General features: G+C 37.7%; 1 protein-coding gene across 1 annotated transcript in view; it reads right to left on the reverse strand.

The window, feature by feature from the left end:
• The window catches only part of CCDC81 (coiled-coil domain containing 81), a 188,270-nt gene that overhangs the window by 150,524 nt on the left and 17,219 nt on the right, over positions 1-20,527 (reverse strand). The window contains exons 4-5 of the mRNA XM_053708642.1: positions 18,543-18,699; positions 7,403-7,659 (exon numbers count right to left, since the gene is read on the reverse strand). Of these exons, the coding sequence (XP_053564617.1) occupies positions 7,403-7,659; positions 18,543-18,699 (414 nt within the window). The remainder of the gene's footprint in view (positions 1-7,402; positions 7,660-18,542; positions 18,700-20,527) is intronic.

A 20,527-nucleotide genomic window follows, 5' to 3' on the forward strand; every position in this document is an offset into this window, starting at 1 on the left:
AAAATAAGTGCATAGCAGTTAGCAACATCAACTAGGGCTCTGAGGAAGACAACAGCTGGACAGGAAAAGGAAGTTGTTGAACTGAGAGAAAGCAGAGAGTGCTGACATTAATGTGAGGTTATAGCAGACCTAGAAAAATTGTTTTATAACTATCATCTCTCATCTTTCTTTCTCCACTGCCTCCTCTTTCCAATTTCTCTTTTTACCCCCTCCCTTCTCTCTCGGGCCATATCTTCTCTTTACACGCTCTCTCCTCACTTCTCTTTTTTTTCTTCACTCTTTCTTAACGCTATCTTTTTCTCTACTTTTACTCTCCAATCTCTCTCTGCCCCTGTTTACCCTCTCAGAAGTAACAGTCTAAGCACTAATGTGGTCCTTAGAGGAATAACATATCCTTGCCCTTTCATGGATGTATAATATCCCTTTAGATAATATTTGCAGACATTCACTCACTAACTTTAACTCGCCACTGTTAAATTTCCACTCGCCAATGGCTAGTGGGCTAGTGGAATTTTGAGCCCTGTATATATATATATATATATATATATATATATATATATATATATTATACACACTGCTTGAGGAGGTAACCAGTAGAGTGGTTGATGCCCCATAAATAATCCTAGGACCAACTCTCATTTGTATAAAAGGATCAATATGTTGGTCAGCCAAGACCCTTTATCAGTGCATACATACACTGGAGCCCAGTTTAAATGGATAGAAAATGAACTAACACTATCATTAAAAGAAGATTATAGGAACACAAGGCACAATACTATATACCCTCCAGTCATGAATATGGTTCTACAAGTCGGTGAGAGAAAAGCATGTGGTATTAGGTTCACTTGCAGTTACAAGAATATCTGCATTTATTTTATTTTCATATTTGATGATAATACAGTTCATGTTGTTTCACATCTTCCACTATTAGTCAACTACCATATTGTTATATAGCTTGTTTAATAGACATAAAAAAGAAGTAGTCTACTTATGATTTCCGTGATATAAGAAATTCCTTTATACTGTTTAACTCTTGATCACTATTTCTTGTACTTTTTAGCATTGAGACACTTGAAAATTCACACAGTGCCACTAAATAATTTGTTTATCACAACAACCTTTGCCCTATATAATACATGAGTTATATTCACTAACTATATGAAATATTATTTTATGCATATACTATCATTTCCAAATGTATTTTAAATGCACCTTAAATATATGCAATTTATTATTTTTAACAGATATTAAATGAGCAGAACATTTGCTACTACTGTATCAGACCAATTTGAAAAACACATTAACAAAAAATGATTTTGCAGGATGTAGCCCATTTACTGATAAATTCAGCGCTAGCCTTTTCCTCCATTATCAGACCGCTTTAAATGGCTTAATGGATATCTGATGACATGTTTTAAGAATATACTCACTCTACACAAGGCTGGAAATTTCCAGTAGTAGAGAAATGGTTAGAAATTAGGCTTTTTCCTATAATTAATATTGCTTGTAATTGTAACTCATTACCTGAATGGTAAATTAGATACCAATTTTCAACCATTGAATTATATGTATTTCACAAGGTTAATGGGGATTTTTCTCCAGCAATGTTCTGTTTTTTCTTCTGTTGTGCATGAAGTCACGACTCCTCATTTGCAGTCACCCCCCAAAACAAACAGGGATTATCCATCCTGAAGGACACTTGAAAAAATACAGAAAATCCCCTGCTACCTCTTTAAAAATCAATTCTTATTCAGAACATTCAAAAAAGATCATAATTATACAAATGTTGTGAATAAAGCACCGAGTAGCAAAGGTTTTTTTGTATATTCTTAAAGTAGGGGCTCATGAGACATTGGACTGCACTCTTTATTCCTTTTCTTTAGTATATTAGCATGGGGTGGTAACTGGATCTGCACCACAGTAAGCTCTGGGACTCACAGAAAGACCAGAACCATGTGATTTATGGGAGGTTCCATCGTGCAGTTATCAGCCTGCGGCTCTATGCCCATGTATGGCACCCTCCAGCCACAATTCTTTTAGTAATCCTCCTAGGTACTGAATGACTGTTAATTTATAATAGTTATCCAATATCTAAATGGTTAAAGGGACAGTAAAGTCAAAACTAAACTTTCATGATTCAGATAGGGCATGCAATTTTAAACAACTTTCCTATTTACTTTTATCATTAAATTTGCTTTGTTCCCTTGGTGGTTTTTTTGAAAAGCTAAACCTAGCTAGGCTCAAACTGATTTCTAAACAGTTGAAAACCGCCTCCTAGCTCAGAGCATTTTGAAAGTTTTTCACAGTTAGACTGTGCTAGTTCACATATGTCATATAGATAACATTGTGCTCACTCCCGTGAAGTTATTTAGGAGTCTTCACTGATTGACTACACTGCATGTCTGTCAAAGGCACTTAGATAAGGAGGCTGTCTGCAGAGGCTTAGATACAAGGCAATCACAGAGGTAAAAAGTATATTAACCTCTTAAGGACATATGACGGAATTTTTCCGTCATAAAACAATTGAGCAAACTGAAAGCTGTGTCCTTAAAGGGTTAATATAACTGTGTTGGTTGTGCAAAAATGTGGAATGGGTAATAAAGGGATTATCTATCTTTTTAAATAAGAAACATTTTGGTGTAGACTGTCCCTTTAAGTAATTAAAGGGACACTGCACCCAAAAATTTTCTTTCGTGATTCAGATTAAGAATGGAATTTTAAGCAACTTTCTAATTTACTCCTATTATCAAATTTTCTTCATTCTCTTGGTATCTTTATTTGAAATGCAAGAATGTAAGTTTAGATGCCGGCCCATTTTTGGTGAACAACCTGGGTTGACCTCGCTGATTGGTGGATAAATTCATCCACCAATAAAAAAGTGCTGTCCAGAGTACTGAAACCAAAAAAAAGCTTAAATGCCTTCTTTTTCAAATAATGATAGCAAGAGAACGAAGAAAAATTGATAATAGGAGTAAATTAGAAAGTTGCTTATAAATTGCATGCTCTTTCTGAATTACAAAAGAAAAAATTTGGGTTCAGTGTCCCTTTAACCAATTATGAGTAACAGCCTGTGTGCTAAATCTTATACGTAGCTAGCAGATATGGGGGGGGGTAATATTTCTGAGGTTGAGCCCATGATTTTTTAACTCTGGTTAATTTCTTAACAAGGTTGGTGTGAGGTGCAGGATTCAGGGGATAATGTGGTGGGGACTTGTGTACACTAAGAGAGAGGATATTAAACAGAAGGAGGCAGATTAATGCAGGTGTCCAAATGGAACCTACATGTTCTTTAAAACTATACAGTGCAAAGGGGGTTAATTAGTTTTGTAATATTTCCATGGAGAATGCAGATTTAAGGTTGACAAAGGTTTTAAATATTACTTAAGTATATCAAAGTTTCTAACAGTTTCAATTATTTGTATGGAGGAATAAAATAGTTGTCTATTATTTGGTCTTTAGAACAGCATTAATAGTAAAATTGTAATCCCAGTGTATTTAAACATGTCTTGCAGGTCCAATATAAAGGTTAAACAAACTGTATGGCCTTTATTTGGAGTTGAATGATACTGGTTACACATAATTAATTAAACCATATGCTATCTTGCGCCTGTAGTATATTTATTTATCTGGGTTACTGGGTAATCAGTTTCTTCGCTATAAATAGTTGTATTTTTATAAAGGTACCATTTATCCCCAAGGCAGAACATGCTGTGATCTGAGATTTAATCGCAGAAAATGCAGCATGTCTGCAGAAGAATGGGACACATGCAGGAACTGTTGGCTCTTTTGCTTTGCTGCGCTACTCTGTATCAGGTTGTTCTATTCAAACAGCACTGAGCTCTGGCTGCACTGTGCAAGTTTTCCTTAATAGTAAGTATAACTGTAAAAAGCTGACAGGAAAATATCACCTGAGCATCTCTATGTAAAAAAGGAAGCTATTTTACCTCACAATTTCCTCAGCTCAGCAAAGTAAGTTCTGTGTAAAAAGTTATAATTCAGCTGCTGCTTAGCTACAGGTAAAAAATAAAAATAAGAAATGAGGTGTCTCTGGGCAGCACCTTGAATGGTAGCAATATCGGTTCCTCCAAGGGAATCACAGATAATCTGCCTTTTATCAGTGGCCAAGAAGATCATCCAACTTCTACTAACACATTATCCCTTCAATATGGTGCTGGACTCTAAACGGATCCTTCAGGAAGTCACAGCCATGCTGGATTCTCACTACAATAAGCTGTGCGCAATTATCGACGAGGAATATGCCTCTCTAAAAGATATATGTGCAAGGGCTAAAGGAGAGCCACAAGCTTCACATGAACTACATGCCGAATCTATCATGTACCCGCTCCAAACAGCTTTTGTGACTTTAACTACCACACGCTCACAACCTTCACTCCATTGTGAAAGCTATCCAAATAGTGACCTAACCACTTTGTATAAGCCGCTCGGCGAACTGAAGGAGCACTTGGCCAGCCTGGAGAGGAGAGCCACATTGATAGATGGCGCTGAACACAAGGGGGAGAATACTGCAAAAGGTACTATGCTGCCAGCACAGCAGCAGAGTGTAAACAACAGCCTAGACCCACGGATGATTTTGCTGACCTCCGTCACAAAGGTACCCGTTTTTAGCGCTTGTGATCTGAGACCTGCAAGTACACTTCTCCAGCCCTACAGCACTCCTCCAGAGGATCCAACTGGGACCTGTGGGTCTGCATCAGGGGAGACAGATTTGTCCGGGGAGGTGCTGCATCTTTTTTACAGAAGCCGTTGCCAGCAGTATAGAACTGGTGTAGGCTGAATTTATCCCTAAGCCGTTGTCGCATGGCAGATTATTCAGTGGACAATCCAGGTATAGATCCATAAACCTGCTTAGCGACATAATACCTGTAATCTAATGGTGTACTACTCTGCTGAGGGTGATGAACTTTAATAGAGTGTGAGGATATAGGCTCTGCCATAGTTAAACTTGAGATCACTAAGAGGACCCGAACGCTCTATACTAAGAACTATGATTAGCACTCTGCTAGAAACCTACCTACAGTTTACTTTGGGCCCCACATATAGTATGGGTCATGTTTTAGTCTTATACTGTAAATAAGTCCTTTAACTCTGCTGTTGTTACTTCATTGGTTTACAAGGGATAGTGTTCATACTTGCTGTGATACCCCTAGCTACCGTTATCAATGTGCAGCTTTATGCTCTGCATAGTATATAGAGATTGTACCTTAATGTGCATAACCGCGTATGCACGGAATGGGTTTGCAAGCCTCATGTGGGGGACTATGTGAATAGAGAAGAGGTGTACGCAGAGACCCACTTTGCAGAGGCGACCCTGACCACAGGGGACTAATGGAGAATTGAAGTTTAACGCTAAAGGTATATCATTGCACTGATGTCTATATGTAAATCTAGGAAAGGGCTATATTTACATATCTCTACTATACTATAGCTGTAAGAGATGCGTCAGTGCTAGGGGTCTGCATGGAGCTATGGAGAACAAGCAGCATTACATGTCTTAACTTTGGACTCTTTAGGCACTTAGTTAATCTGTTAGTCAAATGTGGAATGTAATGTGCTCATTTATTTTCTTGATTCATTTTTATGGCTCTGTTGTGTTCATGCAGCATGTGTTTCTCTGCTAATAGTATGATGTTTGTGCACACTAAGTCTAACAGTTAACGTATATATTTTCATAGGTGTAAATTATTTAATAGCAGCTGTTTTCTTAATATTACCTTGCCATAATCCACTTAGGCTGCCTTGTTTAACTTCTTAAACGTGTACTCCATGTTTACCTCTCCATGATTATACTCCCTTATATGAAAAGGCAGATCTTCTACATTAATGTTACATGCTTTTAACCCTCATAAACTTTTATGGAATCTTTACTTAGTTGTAACCAATTTAACAACCATCCAGGTGGATAATTGCTCAGAATGTTGAGGGTTACCCTGGTTGACCAAGCCATTATATCCACTACAGTTCGCCTTAAAATTTTTATTGAAAACCGCTGTACACGTCCAGTGCTCCTGGTTTCACTTTCTAATAAGTCATATAATTTGTTCAATCATATATTGTGACTGGATAACCCATCACGTCTCTCTCCCCCACTCTCTCATTAGTTGACACATTTTGAAGAACCCTCCGTTTTCACACTAGTTTTAAATAGAAAGGTTATGTCCTGATAAGAGAGTTATTACTATGTTGTGCGTGGATATTGTTATCTATTCTCCCCAACCATGACTATTTCCATATATTACTATTTGTTGCTTAAAAGTGGCAATGTTTAACATATCAATGGTCCATGAGTGGCCATCTGTGTCATCAGATTTCCCCCTCTATAATACTCAAATTATCAGGGATCATGAGTGTCCCCTTGTGTTGATGGAGGAAATTATACTTGTTAAAATAAGGTCCTAACTCTAACATGCACCAAAACATCAATAATATTTATTTCTACTGTTCAGATACCTAAATATTGTAATAATCAGTGATATGTCACTATCTATGTTTGTCGTACATGAATATATTATTGTAATTGTTATTACCTCAATAAAAAACCCTTTAAAAAAAAAAATAAGAAGAAATGAACAGCAGCCAATCAGCATCAGCAGTACTGAGGTCATGAACTCTTTAACTGTGATCTCATGAGATTTCATAGTAAACGTCCTTAAACTAAATAGGGAAATAACATGCACGAAGCTCACTCCCTTGGCTGTCCCGGGACAGGCATACTGGTTTGTTGCTTAAAGTCCTTTACAATGGGGTTTGAATGGGGTTTGAATAATTAGGACATTTTGAGGTAAAATATCTTTCTTTTTTACATAGAGGTGTTCAGATGATATTTTCTAGTCAGCTTTTTAAAGCTATGCTGCATCACTTTCAAGTATTTCAACATTTGGGTATCATGGCCCTTTAACACAATGCATCCAGAGCAAAGTGCTCTTTGAATAGAACAGTAAAATACTGAGCAGCACTGCAAAGCAGCAGTGCATTTATTGTTGAATGGCTGACTGGGTAGACTGGATTTTGTTTACGAGATATTTTAAAAACTTAACAAAATTTTTCTTTCAGCTAATTTGCAATGCAATTTTCAACTGCTGCACTGTATTATAAAACTTTGAAAATGTCTTTATTCTCCAATTAATCAATACATTGCAATATTAAACTGGTGCTTTAGTTTAACTGCCTAGTTTAAAATTTTATTTCAAAATGATCTGCAGAAAATGTTTCACTAAAAAAATCTCATCGCAGAGAGTGGAGAAAAGTTCTGCCTCTGGGCCATTTATTAAAAATATAATGACCCAGTACAGCTATTATAGAATTATTGTAGTCATTTTTATTACAACCCTCTATAAAGTATAACTTCATATACAATACTGTCAATAGACATTAATATACTTACATTTGAGAGAGACTTCACCAGGTTTCCTGTTCCATCCAAGGAATTAATAAAATCTTTATAAAACCTCATTTTTACTTTAAGGTCTCTTGTAACAAGCATTCCTATGCCCTTGAAATTAAATTCCACATTTTGTTTAGTAGCTACGGAGCGGGAGAAAACATTTAGTGTCTCTTTCACGCATCCTTCAATTGTGTCTCTGTTAAAGGGACAGCCGAAGGAGAGTGCCATGAAATTTAGTGGAACAACTGGAATATCACCTGGAAAAAAAAAAGTAGTGAAATAGTTTTTAAAAAAGGAACAAGCGATTTGAGAGCATGAATAAATCAATCGTCTCCAGTCGTCAGAATTCCCGTTAGAAGTGCATTTGACTTTATGCAGAAAAACAATTTACATGTTTTGTGAAGTCCCTACTCAAAATGGATGATCTTCCTGGAGTCACTCTGAAGTAATCGATAAATCCAGACTCGTCATCAGAAGCCATACTGCAGTATTCCCACAGGCCAAAATATTTAAATGAGATGACTCTAGAGTAATTCACTGGCTGTTCATGCTTGTGAAGTAATCAGTAAGGTAATCTGCTAATCATTCTGATCACCCAGAATGTTTTACCTTAGCTGATGACTTTACAAGCCTGATGATGTCTGATGAGGTGCAAATGACTTCTAAAGTAGTTTGATAATCATCAAATGACTCCAGGACAGTCTCTAAATTAATCCTGTTTGTCTTGGGTTATTTCATGCCTGTTTACACAACTTTTTTTTCAATATTACAGTTCTTACACATGCTTGACTCACATATTAATAAAATACATACGGCTAGATTACGAGTTTTGCGGTATGAGTGAAAAAGCAGCGTTAAGGCTATTTTTCACTACCGCTGGTATTACGAGTCTTGCAGGTTTAGCTGCACCGCACACATTTTTGGCCAGAACGCAACGTAACTACCGCAGCTTTCCAAAAGTCCTTTTTCAATGGGACTTCCTTTGCACCGGTATAACGAGTTTGCCTGGGAGGCCAAAAAGTGAGCGGTACAGCCAATACCGTCAAGATTCATACCGTAAACTGAAAGTCAGTAGTTATGAGTTTTATGCTACAACACCGTAACATAAAACTCATAACTAAAGTGCTAAAAAGTACACTAACACCCATAAACTACCTATTAACCCCTAAACCGAGGCCCTCCCGCATCTCAAACACTCAAATAAAATTATTAACCCCTAATCTGCCGCTCTGGACATCGCTGCCACTAAAATAAACATATTAACCCCTAAATCGCCGCACTCCCGTATCGTAAACACTAGTTAAATATTATTAACCCCTAATCTGCTGTCCCTAACATCGCCGCAGCCTACATTACTGTTATTAACCCCTAATCTGCTGCCCACAAAATCGCTGCCACTATACTAAAGTTATTAACCCCTAAACCTAAAGTCTAACCCTAACACCCCCTACTTTAATATAATTAAAATAAATCTAATAAGAAATTCCTATCATTAACTAAATAATTCCTATTTAAAACTAAATACTTACCTGTAAAATAAACCCTAAGCTAGCTACAATATAACTAATAGTTACATTGTATCTATCTTAGGTTCTATTTTTATTTTACTGCTAAGTTTATATTTATTTTAACTAGGTAGACTAGTTAGTAAATAGTTATTAACTATTTAGTAGCTACCTAGCTAAAATAAATACAAATTTACCTGTAAAATAAAACCTAACCTGAGTTACACTAACACCTAACCTTACACTACAATTAAATAAATGACATTAATTAAATCCAATTAACTAAATTACAAAAAAACAAACACTAAATTACACAAAATAAAAAATAAATTATCAGATATTTAAACTTATTACACCTAATCTAATAGCCCTATCAAAATAAAAAAGCCCCCCCGAAATAAAAAAAAAAACCTAGCTTAAACTAAACTATCAATAGCCCTTAAAAGGGCCTTTTGCGGGGCATTGCCCCAAAGAAATCAGCTCTTTTACCTGTAAATAAAAATACAAACAACCCCCAACAGTAAAACCCACCAGCCACACAACCAACCCCCCAAATAAAATCCTAACTAAAAAACCTAAGCTCCCCATTGCCCTGAAAAGGGCATTTGGATGGGCATTGCCCTTAAAAGGGCATTTAGCTCTTTTTCGGTGCTCAAAACCCCTAATCTAAAAATAAAACCCACCCAATAAACCCTTAAATATACCTAACACTAACCCCCGAAGATCCACTTACAGTTTTTGAAGACCCGACATCCATCCTCGATGAAGCGGCAGAAGTCCTCAGTGAAGCCGGCAGAAGTCTCTATCCAAGCGGGCCGAAGTCTTCATCCAGACGGCATCTTCTATCTTCATCCATCCGGCATGGAGCGGCTCCATCTTCAAGACATCCGGCGCGGAGCATCCTCTTCTTTCCACGGCGGCTGAAGAATAAATGGTTCCTTTAAGTGACGTCATCCAAGATGGCGTCCCTTGAATTCCGATTGGCTGATAGAATCTTGGATGACATCACTTAAAGGAACCTTCATTCTTCAGTCGCCGTGGAAAGAAGAGGATGCTCCGCGCCAGATGTCTTGAAGATGGAGCCGCTCCGCAACAGATGAAGATAGAAGATGCTATCTGGATGAAGACTTCTGCCGGATTGGATGAAGACTTCTGCCCGCTTAGATGAAAACTTCTGCCGGCTTCGCTGAGGACTTCTGCCGCTTCATTGAGGATGGATGTCGGGTCTTCGAAAACTGTAAGTGGATCTTCGGGGGTTAGTGTTAGGTTTTTTAAAGGGTTTATTTGGTGGGTTTTATTTTTAGATTAGGGGTTTTGGGCACCGAAAAAGAGCTAAATGCCATTTTAAGGGCAATGCCTATCCAAATGCCCTTTTCAGGGAAGCGGGGAGCTTAGGTTTTTTAGTTAGGATTTTATTTGGGTGGTTTGGTTGTGTGGGTGGTGGGTTTTACTGTTGGGGGGTTGTTTGTATTTTTTTTTTTTTTTAAAGGTAAAAGAGCTGATTTCTTTGGAGCAATGCCCCACAAAAGGCCCTTTTAAGGGCTATTGGTAGTTTATTGTAGGCTAGGGGTTTTTTTTTATTTTGGGGGGCTTTTTTATTTTGATTGGGCTATTAGATTAGGTTAATTAGTTTAAACATTTGATCATTTTTTTTTTAATTTTGTGTAATTTAGTGTTTGTTTTTTTTGTAATTTAGTTAATTGTATTTAATTAATGTAATTTATTTAATTGTAGTGTAAGGTTAGGTGTTAGTGTAAGACAGGTTTGGTTTTATTTTACAGGTAAATTTGTATTTATTTTAGCTAGGTAGTTAGTAAATAGTTAATAACTATTTAATAACTAGTCTACCCAGTTAAAATAAATACAAACTTGCCTGTGAAATAAAAATAAAACCTAAGCTAGCTACAATGTAACTATTAGTTATATTGTAGCTAGCTTAGGGTTTATTTTACAGGTAAGTATTTAGTTTTAAATAGGAATTATTTAGTTAATGATAGTAATAGGGGGTGTTAGGGTTAGGGTTTGGTTTAGGGGTTTATAACTTTAGTATAGTGGCAGCGACGTTGGGGGTGGCAGATTAGGGGTTAATAAGTTTACTGTAGGTAGCGGCGATGTCGGGGGTAGCAGATTAGGGGTTAATAAGTATAATGTATGTGGCGGCGGTGGCGGGGGCGGCAGACTAGGGGTTAATAACTTTAATGTAGGTGGCGGGGACATTGGGGGCGCAGATTAGGAGTAAATAAGTGCAGGTAGGTGGTGACGGTGTCGGGGCGGCAGATTAGGGGTTAATAAGTGTAATGTAGGTGTCGACGATGTCGGGGGCAGCAGATTAGGGGTATTTAGACTCGGGTTTATGTTAGGGTGATAGGTGTAAACATAACTTTTGTTTCCCCATAGGAATCAATGGGGTTGCGTTACGGAGCTTTAAGCTCCTTTATTGCAGGTGTTAGGCTTTTTTTCAGCCGACTCTCCCCATTGATGTCTATGGGGAAATCGTGCACGAGCATGTAAAACCAGCTCACCGCAGCGCTGGTATTGGAGTACGGTATGAAGCTCAATTTTGATCAACGCTCACTTCTTGCCTGCTAACGCCGGGTTTTTGTAAACCTGTAATAGCAGCGCTGTAGGGAGGTGAGCGGTGGCAATAACTTGCAAGTTAGCACCGAGCAGCTCTTACCGCAAAACTCGTAATCTAGCCGATAGTATTTTGTTTAATAAAAGTTAGAAATATCGCTCAAATTGTACTTTTAAACTATGCAACCTGTGCACAAAATAAATATGATCATTCTAGTGTTTATCATTGATTGCATTAAATGTATTAATAATCAAACTACTGAAATTTCTACAAAGCCATTAATTGTGTGCATGCTGAACACAACTTCAACTAACTGGTACCTTTTTTTTCCCTTTTTTATTGAGGGGATTATGCAAAACAATACAAGATAAAGTATCCACATCTCAACAGTCCTTATTCACATAGACTTTGTCAACATAAATCATCATATCCTAGCATAAATCAACTGAATGGTTACTACTCACCAATGTGGCCAATGCAAACATGTAAAGCTTCTACTCTGTATCATGCACACTAACCTGAAGTGCACAGGACAACTTTAAAGGCAGCAATGCCACTGACATTTGAATGTGCACTGCCTCTGTCACAGAGTTCAAGAATATCTAAGTTGCAAGATGGCTACAGCCAGTGTGAACATACAAGTGACACCAACTCACACCAGTAAGAGGTTATAATAAAATAATGGCTTTTAAAAAGGACATTAACACTAACTACATTTCATGTACCTCCCTCTATTTATGGGTACCATCTTGGAACCTAGGTTACAGTATAGGTATCTAAAGGAGAGTTACTGCACATGAGCAAACATATCAGCACTAGAATGCAGTAAAAGCTAGATTTCAACATGGCGGCTCTCATGACTAGAGGGAGGTGGGGAACAACTATGCTTATAAAATGTTTTTAGTGTTTAATGTCCCTTTAAGAGAGCAGCAGGCACAAGAGGAAAACCAACAGCATGATGAAAACCTCTTGCAAAGTGGACACGTGAAATACAGTTAATGTGAATGTTAAATATTTGCATGCATTTTGTTATTAGAAAGAAGTCAATGAGACACAAGCAAGGAGCTGGCCATTGGCGTAGTCAGGATTTTTAACCTATATTAATGGCAATCATGCAGAAGACTCTGTTCCCCTTGTGAAGTATATTGTTTCTCTTTTGAGTCTTACCATTGCAAAGCTGACATTTTATTTCACATTGTTCTGCCATTTCAGACTGTTTAATTTATGGATTTTTATTTATTTATTTATTTTCATTTTAATTAATTGTTCTGTAACGCTTTTAAGGTGTTTTTGCGGTGCTCATATCCTTCACAGTGCAACTCATTCAATGTGCCAAAAGGTGAACGATTACAATATAGAAGATAAAAATCTCTTTGAATTGTACAATTTTCAAGTTGCAATCTTGTGGTGAGTTGTTTTCCAGAGAGATTTTATCCTCACAAATTAGTTTTAATGGATCTGAGCTATTGTGAAATAACAAATGTTGCAATTTTAATTACAGCATTAATAAAGATGTGGCTTGCCTCTGTTAAACCTGGCACATATTATTATAACGTTGCTGGTCTTTGAATGGGGATAAGCTTTTGTTCTCGCTGGAGGCAAGACCGCTCTATTCTCAGGAAGGGAGGTCATAATAGTGCAGTAATGCCACTCACGGCGAGACCCACGCTATTATGGCCTGAAAAATCCTTACAGGGTATGTTGTATATATACACATTATTAGTAGTCTGACAAAGACTTCTTGTTCTCTCAAGATGATTGTCCCACTGAAAAAATAGATGTAAGGAATATGTTCCCCTTCGAAGATGTTTGAAACATAAATAATTATGGATTAAATAGCAGACATACAACATATCCTCTTTACAAAGTCTTACTTAATAAAAGTAAAAAAAACTTATTTTTTTCCTTTTCTGTAGACTAAAAATTAAATTACATTATTTAAATATTCACCAGGGTTCAAATGTATTCTTTGCTTAAAGGGATAGAAAGGTCAAAATTGAAATGTGCATGCGTGCATTTCAGTTTTAAAAAGAAGCATTTTTTGCAATATACTTCCAGTAGCCAAAAAATGCTTGTAGTAAAAGTTATAATTTTTCACTGGCATACACACATATGCCATGAGGCCCGTGCACCAGTATTGAAACACTACACCATCTCAGAGAGTCAGCAATGGCTTGCATGACACAGATTAAGTCTTTACAGGCACAATACACCCCCCCGCCAGGTGTCTGAGATAGAAAACTAGTGCACGAGCCCTCACAGCATATGCGTGTATGATGCTGAAAAATAGTAATAACTTTTAATAGCAGCATTTTTGTTAGTGGAAGTATATTGCAAAAAAACATAATTTATGTAAGAACTTACCTGATAAATTCATTTCTTTCATATTAGCAAGAGTCCATGAGCTAGTGACGTATGGGATATACATTCCTACCAGGAGGGGCAAAGTTTCCCAAACCTCAAAATGCCTATAAATACACCCCTCACCACACCCACAAATCAGTTTAACAAATAGCCAAGAAGTGGGGTGATAAGAAAAAAGTGCGAAAGCATAAAAAATAAGGAATTGGAATAATTGTGCTTTATACAAAAAAAATCATAACCACCACAAAAAAAGGGTGGGCCTCATGGACTCTTGCTAATATGAAAGAAATGAATTTATCAGGTAAGTTCTTACATAAATTATGTTTTCTTTCATGTAATTAGCAAGAGTCCATGAGCTAGTGACGTATGGGATAATGAATACCCAAGATGTGGATCTTCCACGCAAGAGTCACTAGAGAGGGAGGGATAAAATAAAGACAGCCAATTCCGCTGAAAAATAATCCACACCCAAAACAAAGTTTAAATCAAATAATGAAAAAAACTGAAAATATAAGCAGAAGAATCAAACTGAAACAGCTGCCTGAAGTACTTTTCTACCAAAAACTGCTTCAGAAGAAGAAAACACATCAAAATGGTAGAATTTAGTAAAAGTATGCAAAGAAGACCAAGTTGCTGCTTTGCAAATCTGATCAACCGAAGCTTCATTCTTAAATGCCCAGGAAGTAGAGACTGACCTAGTCGAATGAGCTGTAATCCTTTGAGGCGGAGATCTACCCGACTCAACATAAGCATGATGAATCAAAGACTTTAACCAAGATGCCAAGGAAATGGCAGAGGCCTTCTGACCTTTCCTGGAACCAGAAAAGATAACAAATAGACTAGAGGTCTTTCTGAAATCTTTAGTAGCATCAACATAATATTTTAAAGCTCTAACTACATCCAAAGAATGCAACGATCTTTCCTTAGAATTCTTAGGATTAGGACACAATGAAGGAACCACAATTTCTCTACTAATGTTGTTAGAATTCACAAACTTAGGTAAAAATTTAAATGAAGTTCGCAACGCCGCCTTATCCTGATGAAAAATCAGAAAAGGAGACTCACAAGAAAGAGCAGATAATTCAGAAACTCTTCTAGCAGAAGAGATGGCCAAAAGAAACAAAACTTTCCAAGAAAGTAATTTAATATCCAGCGAATGCATAGGTTCAAACGGAGGAGCTTGAAGAGCCCCCAGAACCAAATTCAAACTCCAAGGAGGAGAAAATTGACTTAATAACAGGTTTTATACGAACCAAAGCCTGTACAAAACAATGAATATCAGGAAGACTAGCAATCTTTCTGTGAAAAAGAACAGAAAGAGCAGAGATTTGTCCCTTCAAGGAACTTGCAGACAAACCTTTATCCAAACCATCCTGAAGAAACTGTAAAATTCTAGGAATTCTAAAAGAATGCCAAGAAAAATGATGAGAAGAACACCAAGAAATGTAAGTCTTCCAGACTCGATAATATATCTTCCTAGATACAGATTTACGAGCCTGTAACATAGTATTAATTACGGAGTCAGAGAAACCTCTATGACTGAGAATCAAGCGTTCAATCTCCATACCTTCAAATTTAAGGATTTGAGATCCTGATGGAAAAAAGGACCTTGCGATAGAAGGTCTGGTCTTAACGGAAGAGTCCACGGTTGGCAAGTAGCCATCTGGACAAGATCCGCATACCAAAACCTGTGAGGCCATGCTGGAGCCACCAGCAGAACACAACGAATGCTCCTTTAGAATCTTGGAAATCACTCTTGGAAGAAGAACTAGAGGCGGAAAGATATAGGCAGGATGATACTTCCAAGGAAGTGACAATGCATCCACTGCTTCCGCCTGAGGATCCCTGGATCTGGACAGATACCTGGGAAGCTTCTTGTTTAGATGAGAAGCCATCAGATCTATTTCTGGAAGTCCCCACATTTGAACAATCTGAAGAAATACCTCTGGGTGAAGAGACCATTCGCCCGGATGTAACGTTTGGCGACTGAGATAATCCGCTTCCCAATTGTCTATACCTGGGATATGAACCGCAGAAATTAGACAGGAGCTGGATTCCGCCCATACCAGTATCCGAGATACTTCTTTCATAGCCAGAGGACTGTGAGTCCCTCCTTGATGATTGACATATGCCACGGTTGTGACATTGTCCGTCTGAAAACAAATGAACGACTCTCTCTTTAGAAGAGGCCACGACTGAAGAGCTCTGAAAATTGCACGGAGTTCCAAAATGTTGATTGGTAATCTCGCCTCCTGAGATTCCCAAACCCCTTGTGCTGTCAGAGACCCCCAAACAGCTCCCCAACCTGTCAGACTTGCATCTGTTGAGATCACAGTCCAGGTCGGAAGAACAAAAGAAGCCCCCTGAACTAAACGATGGTGGTCTGTCCACCACGTCAGAGAGTGTTGTACAATCGGTTTTAAAGATATTAATTGAGATATCTTTGTATAATCCCTGCACCACTGGTTCAGCATACAGAGCTGAAGAGGTCGCATGTGAAAACGAGCAAAGGGGATCGCGTCCGATGCAGCAGTCATAAGACCTAGAATTTCCATGCATAAGGCTACCGAAGGGAATGATTGAGACTGAAGGTTTCGACAAGCTGAAACCAATTTCAGACGTCTCTTGTCCGTCAGAGACAAAGTCATGGACACTGAATCTATCTGGAAACCTAAAAAGGTTACCCTTGTCTGAGGAATCAACGAACTCTTTGGTAAATTGATCCTCCAACCATGTTCTTGAAGAAATGATATGAAATGAAGATGAAATGAAGTCAATTCGTATGAGATTCTGCTAAATGTGAAGACTGAGCAAGTACCAAGATATCGTCCAAATAAGGAAATACCACAATACCCTGTTCTCTGATTACAGATAGAAGGGCACCGAGAACCTTTGTAAAAATCCTTGGAGCTGTTGCTAGGCCAAACGGCAGAGCCACAAACTGGTAATGCTTGTCTAGGAAAGAGAATCTCAGAAACTGATAGTGATCTGGATGAATCGGAATATGCAGATATGCATCTTGTAAATCTATTGTGGACATATAATGCCCTTGCTGAACAAAAGGCAGAATAGTCCTTATAGTTACCATTTTGAATGTTGGTATCCTTACATAACGATTCAATATTTTTAAATCCAAAACTGGCCTGAAGGAATTCTCCTTCTTTGGTACAATGAAGAGATTTGAGTAAAACCCCAGCCCCTGTTCCAGAACTGGAACTGGCATAATTACTCCAGCCAACTCTAGATCTGAAACACATTTCAGAAATGCTTGAGCCTTCACTGGATTTATTGGGACACGGGAAAGAAAAAATCTTCTTGCAGGAGGCCTTATCTTGAAGCCTATTATGTACCCTTGTGAAACAATGTTCTGGATCCAAAGATTGTGAATCGAATTGATCCAAATTTCTTTGAAAAATCGTAATCTGCCCCCTACCAGCTGGGCTGGAATGAGGGCCGCACCTTCATGTGGACTTGGGAGCTGGCTTTGGCTTTCTAAAAGGCTTGGATTTATTCCAGACTGGAGATGGTTTCCAAACTGATACCGCTCCTGTAGGGGAAGGATCAGGCTTTTGTTCCTTATTGTGACGAAAGGAACGAAAACGATTAGCAGACCTAAATTTACCTTTAGATTTTTTATCCTGTGGTAAAAAAGTTCCTTTCCCCCCAGTAACAGTTGAAATAATAGAATCCAATTGTGAACCAAACAATTTATTACCCTAACGCCGACATTTTTGGCGCAAAAAACATCAAAAAAATTACGCAACTTCCGGCCACAAGTATGACGCCGGAAATGACAAAGAAAATTTTTGCGCCAAAAAAGTCTGCGCCAAGAATGACGCAATAAAATGAAGCATTTTCAGCCCCCGCGAGCCTAACAGCCCACAGGAAAAAAAGTCAAATTTTAAGGTAAGAAAAATTGATTATTTCAAATGCATTATCCCAAATAATGAAACTGACTGTCTGAAATAAGGAATGTTGAACATCCTGAATCAAGGCAAATAAATGTTTAAACACATATATTTAGAACTTTATATAAAAGTGCCCAACCATAGCTTAGAGTGTCACAAAAATAAGATTTACTTACCCCAGGACACTCATCTACATGTAGTAGAAAGCAAAACCAGTACTGAAACGAGAATCAGTAGAGGTAATGGTATATATAAGAGTATATCGTCGATCTGAAAAGGGAGGTAAGAGATGAATCTCTACGACCGATAACAGAGAACCTATGAAATAGACCCCGTAGAAGGAGATCATTGAATTCAAATAGGCAATACTCTCTTCACATCCCTCTGACATTCACTGCACACTGAGAGGAAAACTGGGCTCCAGCCTGCTGCGAAGCGCATATCAACGAAGAATCTAGCACAAACTTACTTCACCACCTCCATGGGAGGCAAAGTTTGTAAAACTGATTTGTGGGTGTGGTGAGGGGTGTATTTATAGGCATTTTGAGGTTTGGGAAACTTTGCCCCTCCTGGTAGGAATGTATATCCCATACGTCACTAGCTCATGGACTCTTGCTAATTACATGAAAGAAATGCATCTATTTAATATTGAAATGACCCCTTGCACATTTTAATTTTGATGTTTCTATCTCATTTTACAGTAAATTTGCTATTGATGTTTTACTTGAATACGAATCAGATTATTTAGGACTAAACTAGGACAACCTAAAAAAAATCAAATCACTTACTGGTTGTAAAGCTCTTGTTGTATTTCAGTCCATGAATCTGCGCAAACTTTTCAGACAGTAGAAAAATTGGCCTCTGTACTAGAATGAATTTATTGTTACCAACATCTATTTTATGTCTGGACAAGGTAAATGTTCCAAGTCCTGGTATATTTACTCCCTAAAAAAAAACATAAAGAAAATAAATCTATCATTAGAAGGTTTTTATTTGGGAGAAGTGGGGCATTCAAAGCTCATTCTACATCATCCTCTTTCAAATATGAATTTATATTTTTTAATCATATTATTAATTATAAAGAAAATGCCATTAGGATCAATATACATATTAACAACACTGTTTAAATTGATTTTTCAGGAAATGCGTGTTTGTACTCAACTGATTCCTAAGAATGGAGTGATCACTCAAGCAAGACAACTCAAATAGAACTATTAAGGGATAGGGACACACCTTCACATGCACAAAAAGAAAATGTTGTTTTATTCAGGAAAAAGTATTGTTTTTGTTGTTGTTTTTTAAATTAATCAATTTAAAAAAAATTGTCCCTTTAATACTCACCCAACTAAGTGGAGATTAAGAACCAGATTACGCGTGGAGCGCAAACGTTTGCACATGAGCAATAAGGGGTATATCGCGGGTGTTTGTGCTCATTGGGCTTACCACTGGTATTACGAGTTGAAAGTAAACACGATCGCTTGAGCTCAATTGTGATTTATGCTAGAACACTGGTTTTCAAACCTGTGCTCAGGCCTCCCTAAGAGGCCACATTTTGAGGATATCTAAACTGAAGCACAGGTGAAATAACCAGCTGATTAGTGACCATGGTTATTTTACCTGCTCTCACCCATGGTAATCCCAAAAACCTGGCCTGTTGGGGGGCCTGGAGATAGGATAAGTTTGTGCGCTAGAATGATTACCAAAACTTCAGAACTCTAGTTAACTGTTTCGCAAAACTAAAAAGTTGCACAAAACACATCAAAAATACATTACACACAGTACAGTTATACTCGTAATAACATTAGCTAATAAAAATGATTAAAAAACAATATTGCACACAAAAGTTATAATGGCTCAAAGATATGAAGTCGCATAAGCAGGCAAAAGGCTTTAACCCTGAGAAACATAAATATACATGTCTCAAGATGTATATGTATGTATATACAGTAGATATGTTTATATATGTGTACATATGTATTTATATGTGTATATATGTATTTACAGACATATATACACATAAATACATATGTATACATATATAGACATATATATAAGTGCATTGAAGCCCTTTGCAGTTAAGTAGATGACCTCTATAGGGATCGTAGTTCTCTTAGCCAGAGTAGAAATAGCCCCTTCTACTTTAGGCACTGTGCGCCAAGAATCTTTAATGGAGTCAGCAACAGGAAACATCTTTTTTAAAAATACGAGAGACGGGGAGAAAGAAATCCCTGGCTTCTCCAATTCCTGTGAAATAATCTCCATCACATGGTCTGGGACAGGAAAAACTTCCACAGAGGAAAAAACATCATAGTATTTATTAAGTTTACTAGACTTCTTAGGGTTGACAACGACAGAAGTATCAGAGTCGTCCAAAGTAGCCAATACCTCCTTTAACAGTACACAAAGGTGTTCAAGGTTAAATCTGAAGTTTACTTCTTCAGTATCAGATGAAGGAATAATACTGTCCGAATCTGAGATTTCACCCTCAGAGGCTACTGACGTATCCTACTCATCAGACTTATGAGGGACGGCAAACTGCGTAGTCGTAGGTGGAACAGAAACCTTTCTATCTGAATGTCTAATTTTCCTCTTGCATTTTCCCAGCATAGGAAAAGCAGATAATGCCACAGATACCACAGAAGATACCTGTGCAGCAAAATCTGCAGGCAAATAAACTCCTCCAGGAGGCTGAGAGGAACTGCAGGGCACTGTATGTGACGCCATAGAGACTTGGGACGTTTGAGGAGAAAGCTGTGGCAGTGCCTGAACAGCA

This window comes from Bombina bombina, chromosome 3 (assembly GCF_027579735.1).
Source record: "Bombina bombina isolate aBomBom1 chromosome 3, aBomBom1.pri, whole genome shotgun sequence".
Classification (NCBI taxonomy): Eukaryota; Metazoa; Chordata; class Amphibia; order Anura; family Bombinatoridae; genus Bombina; species Bombina bombina.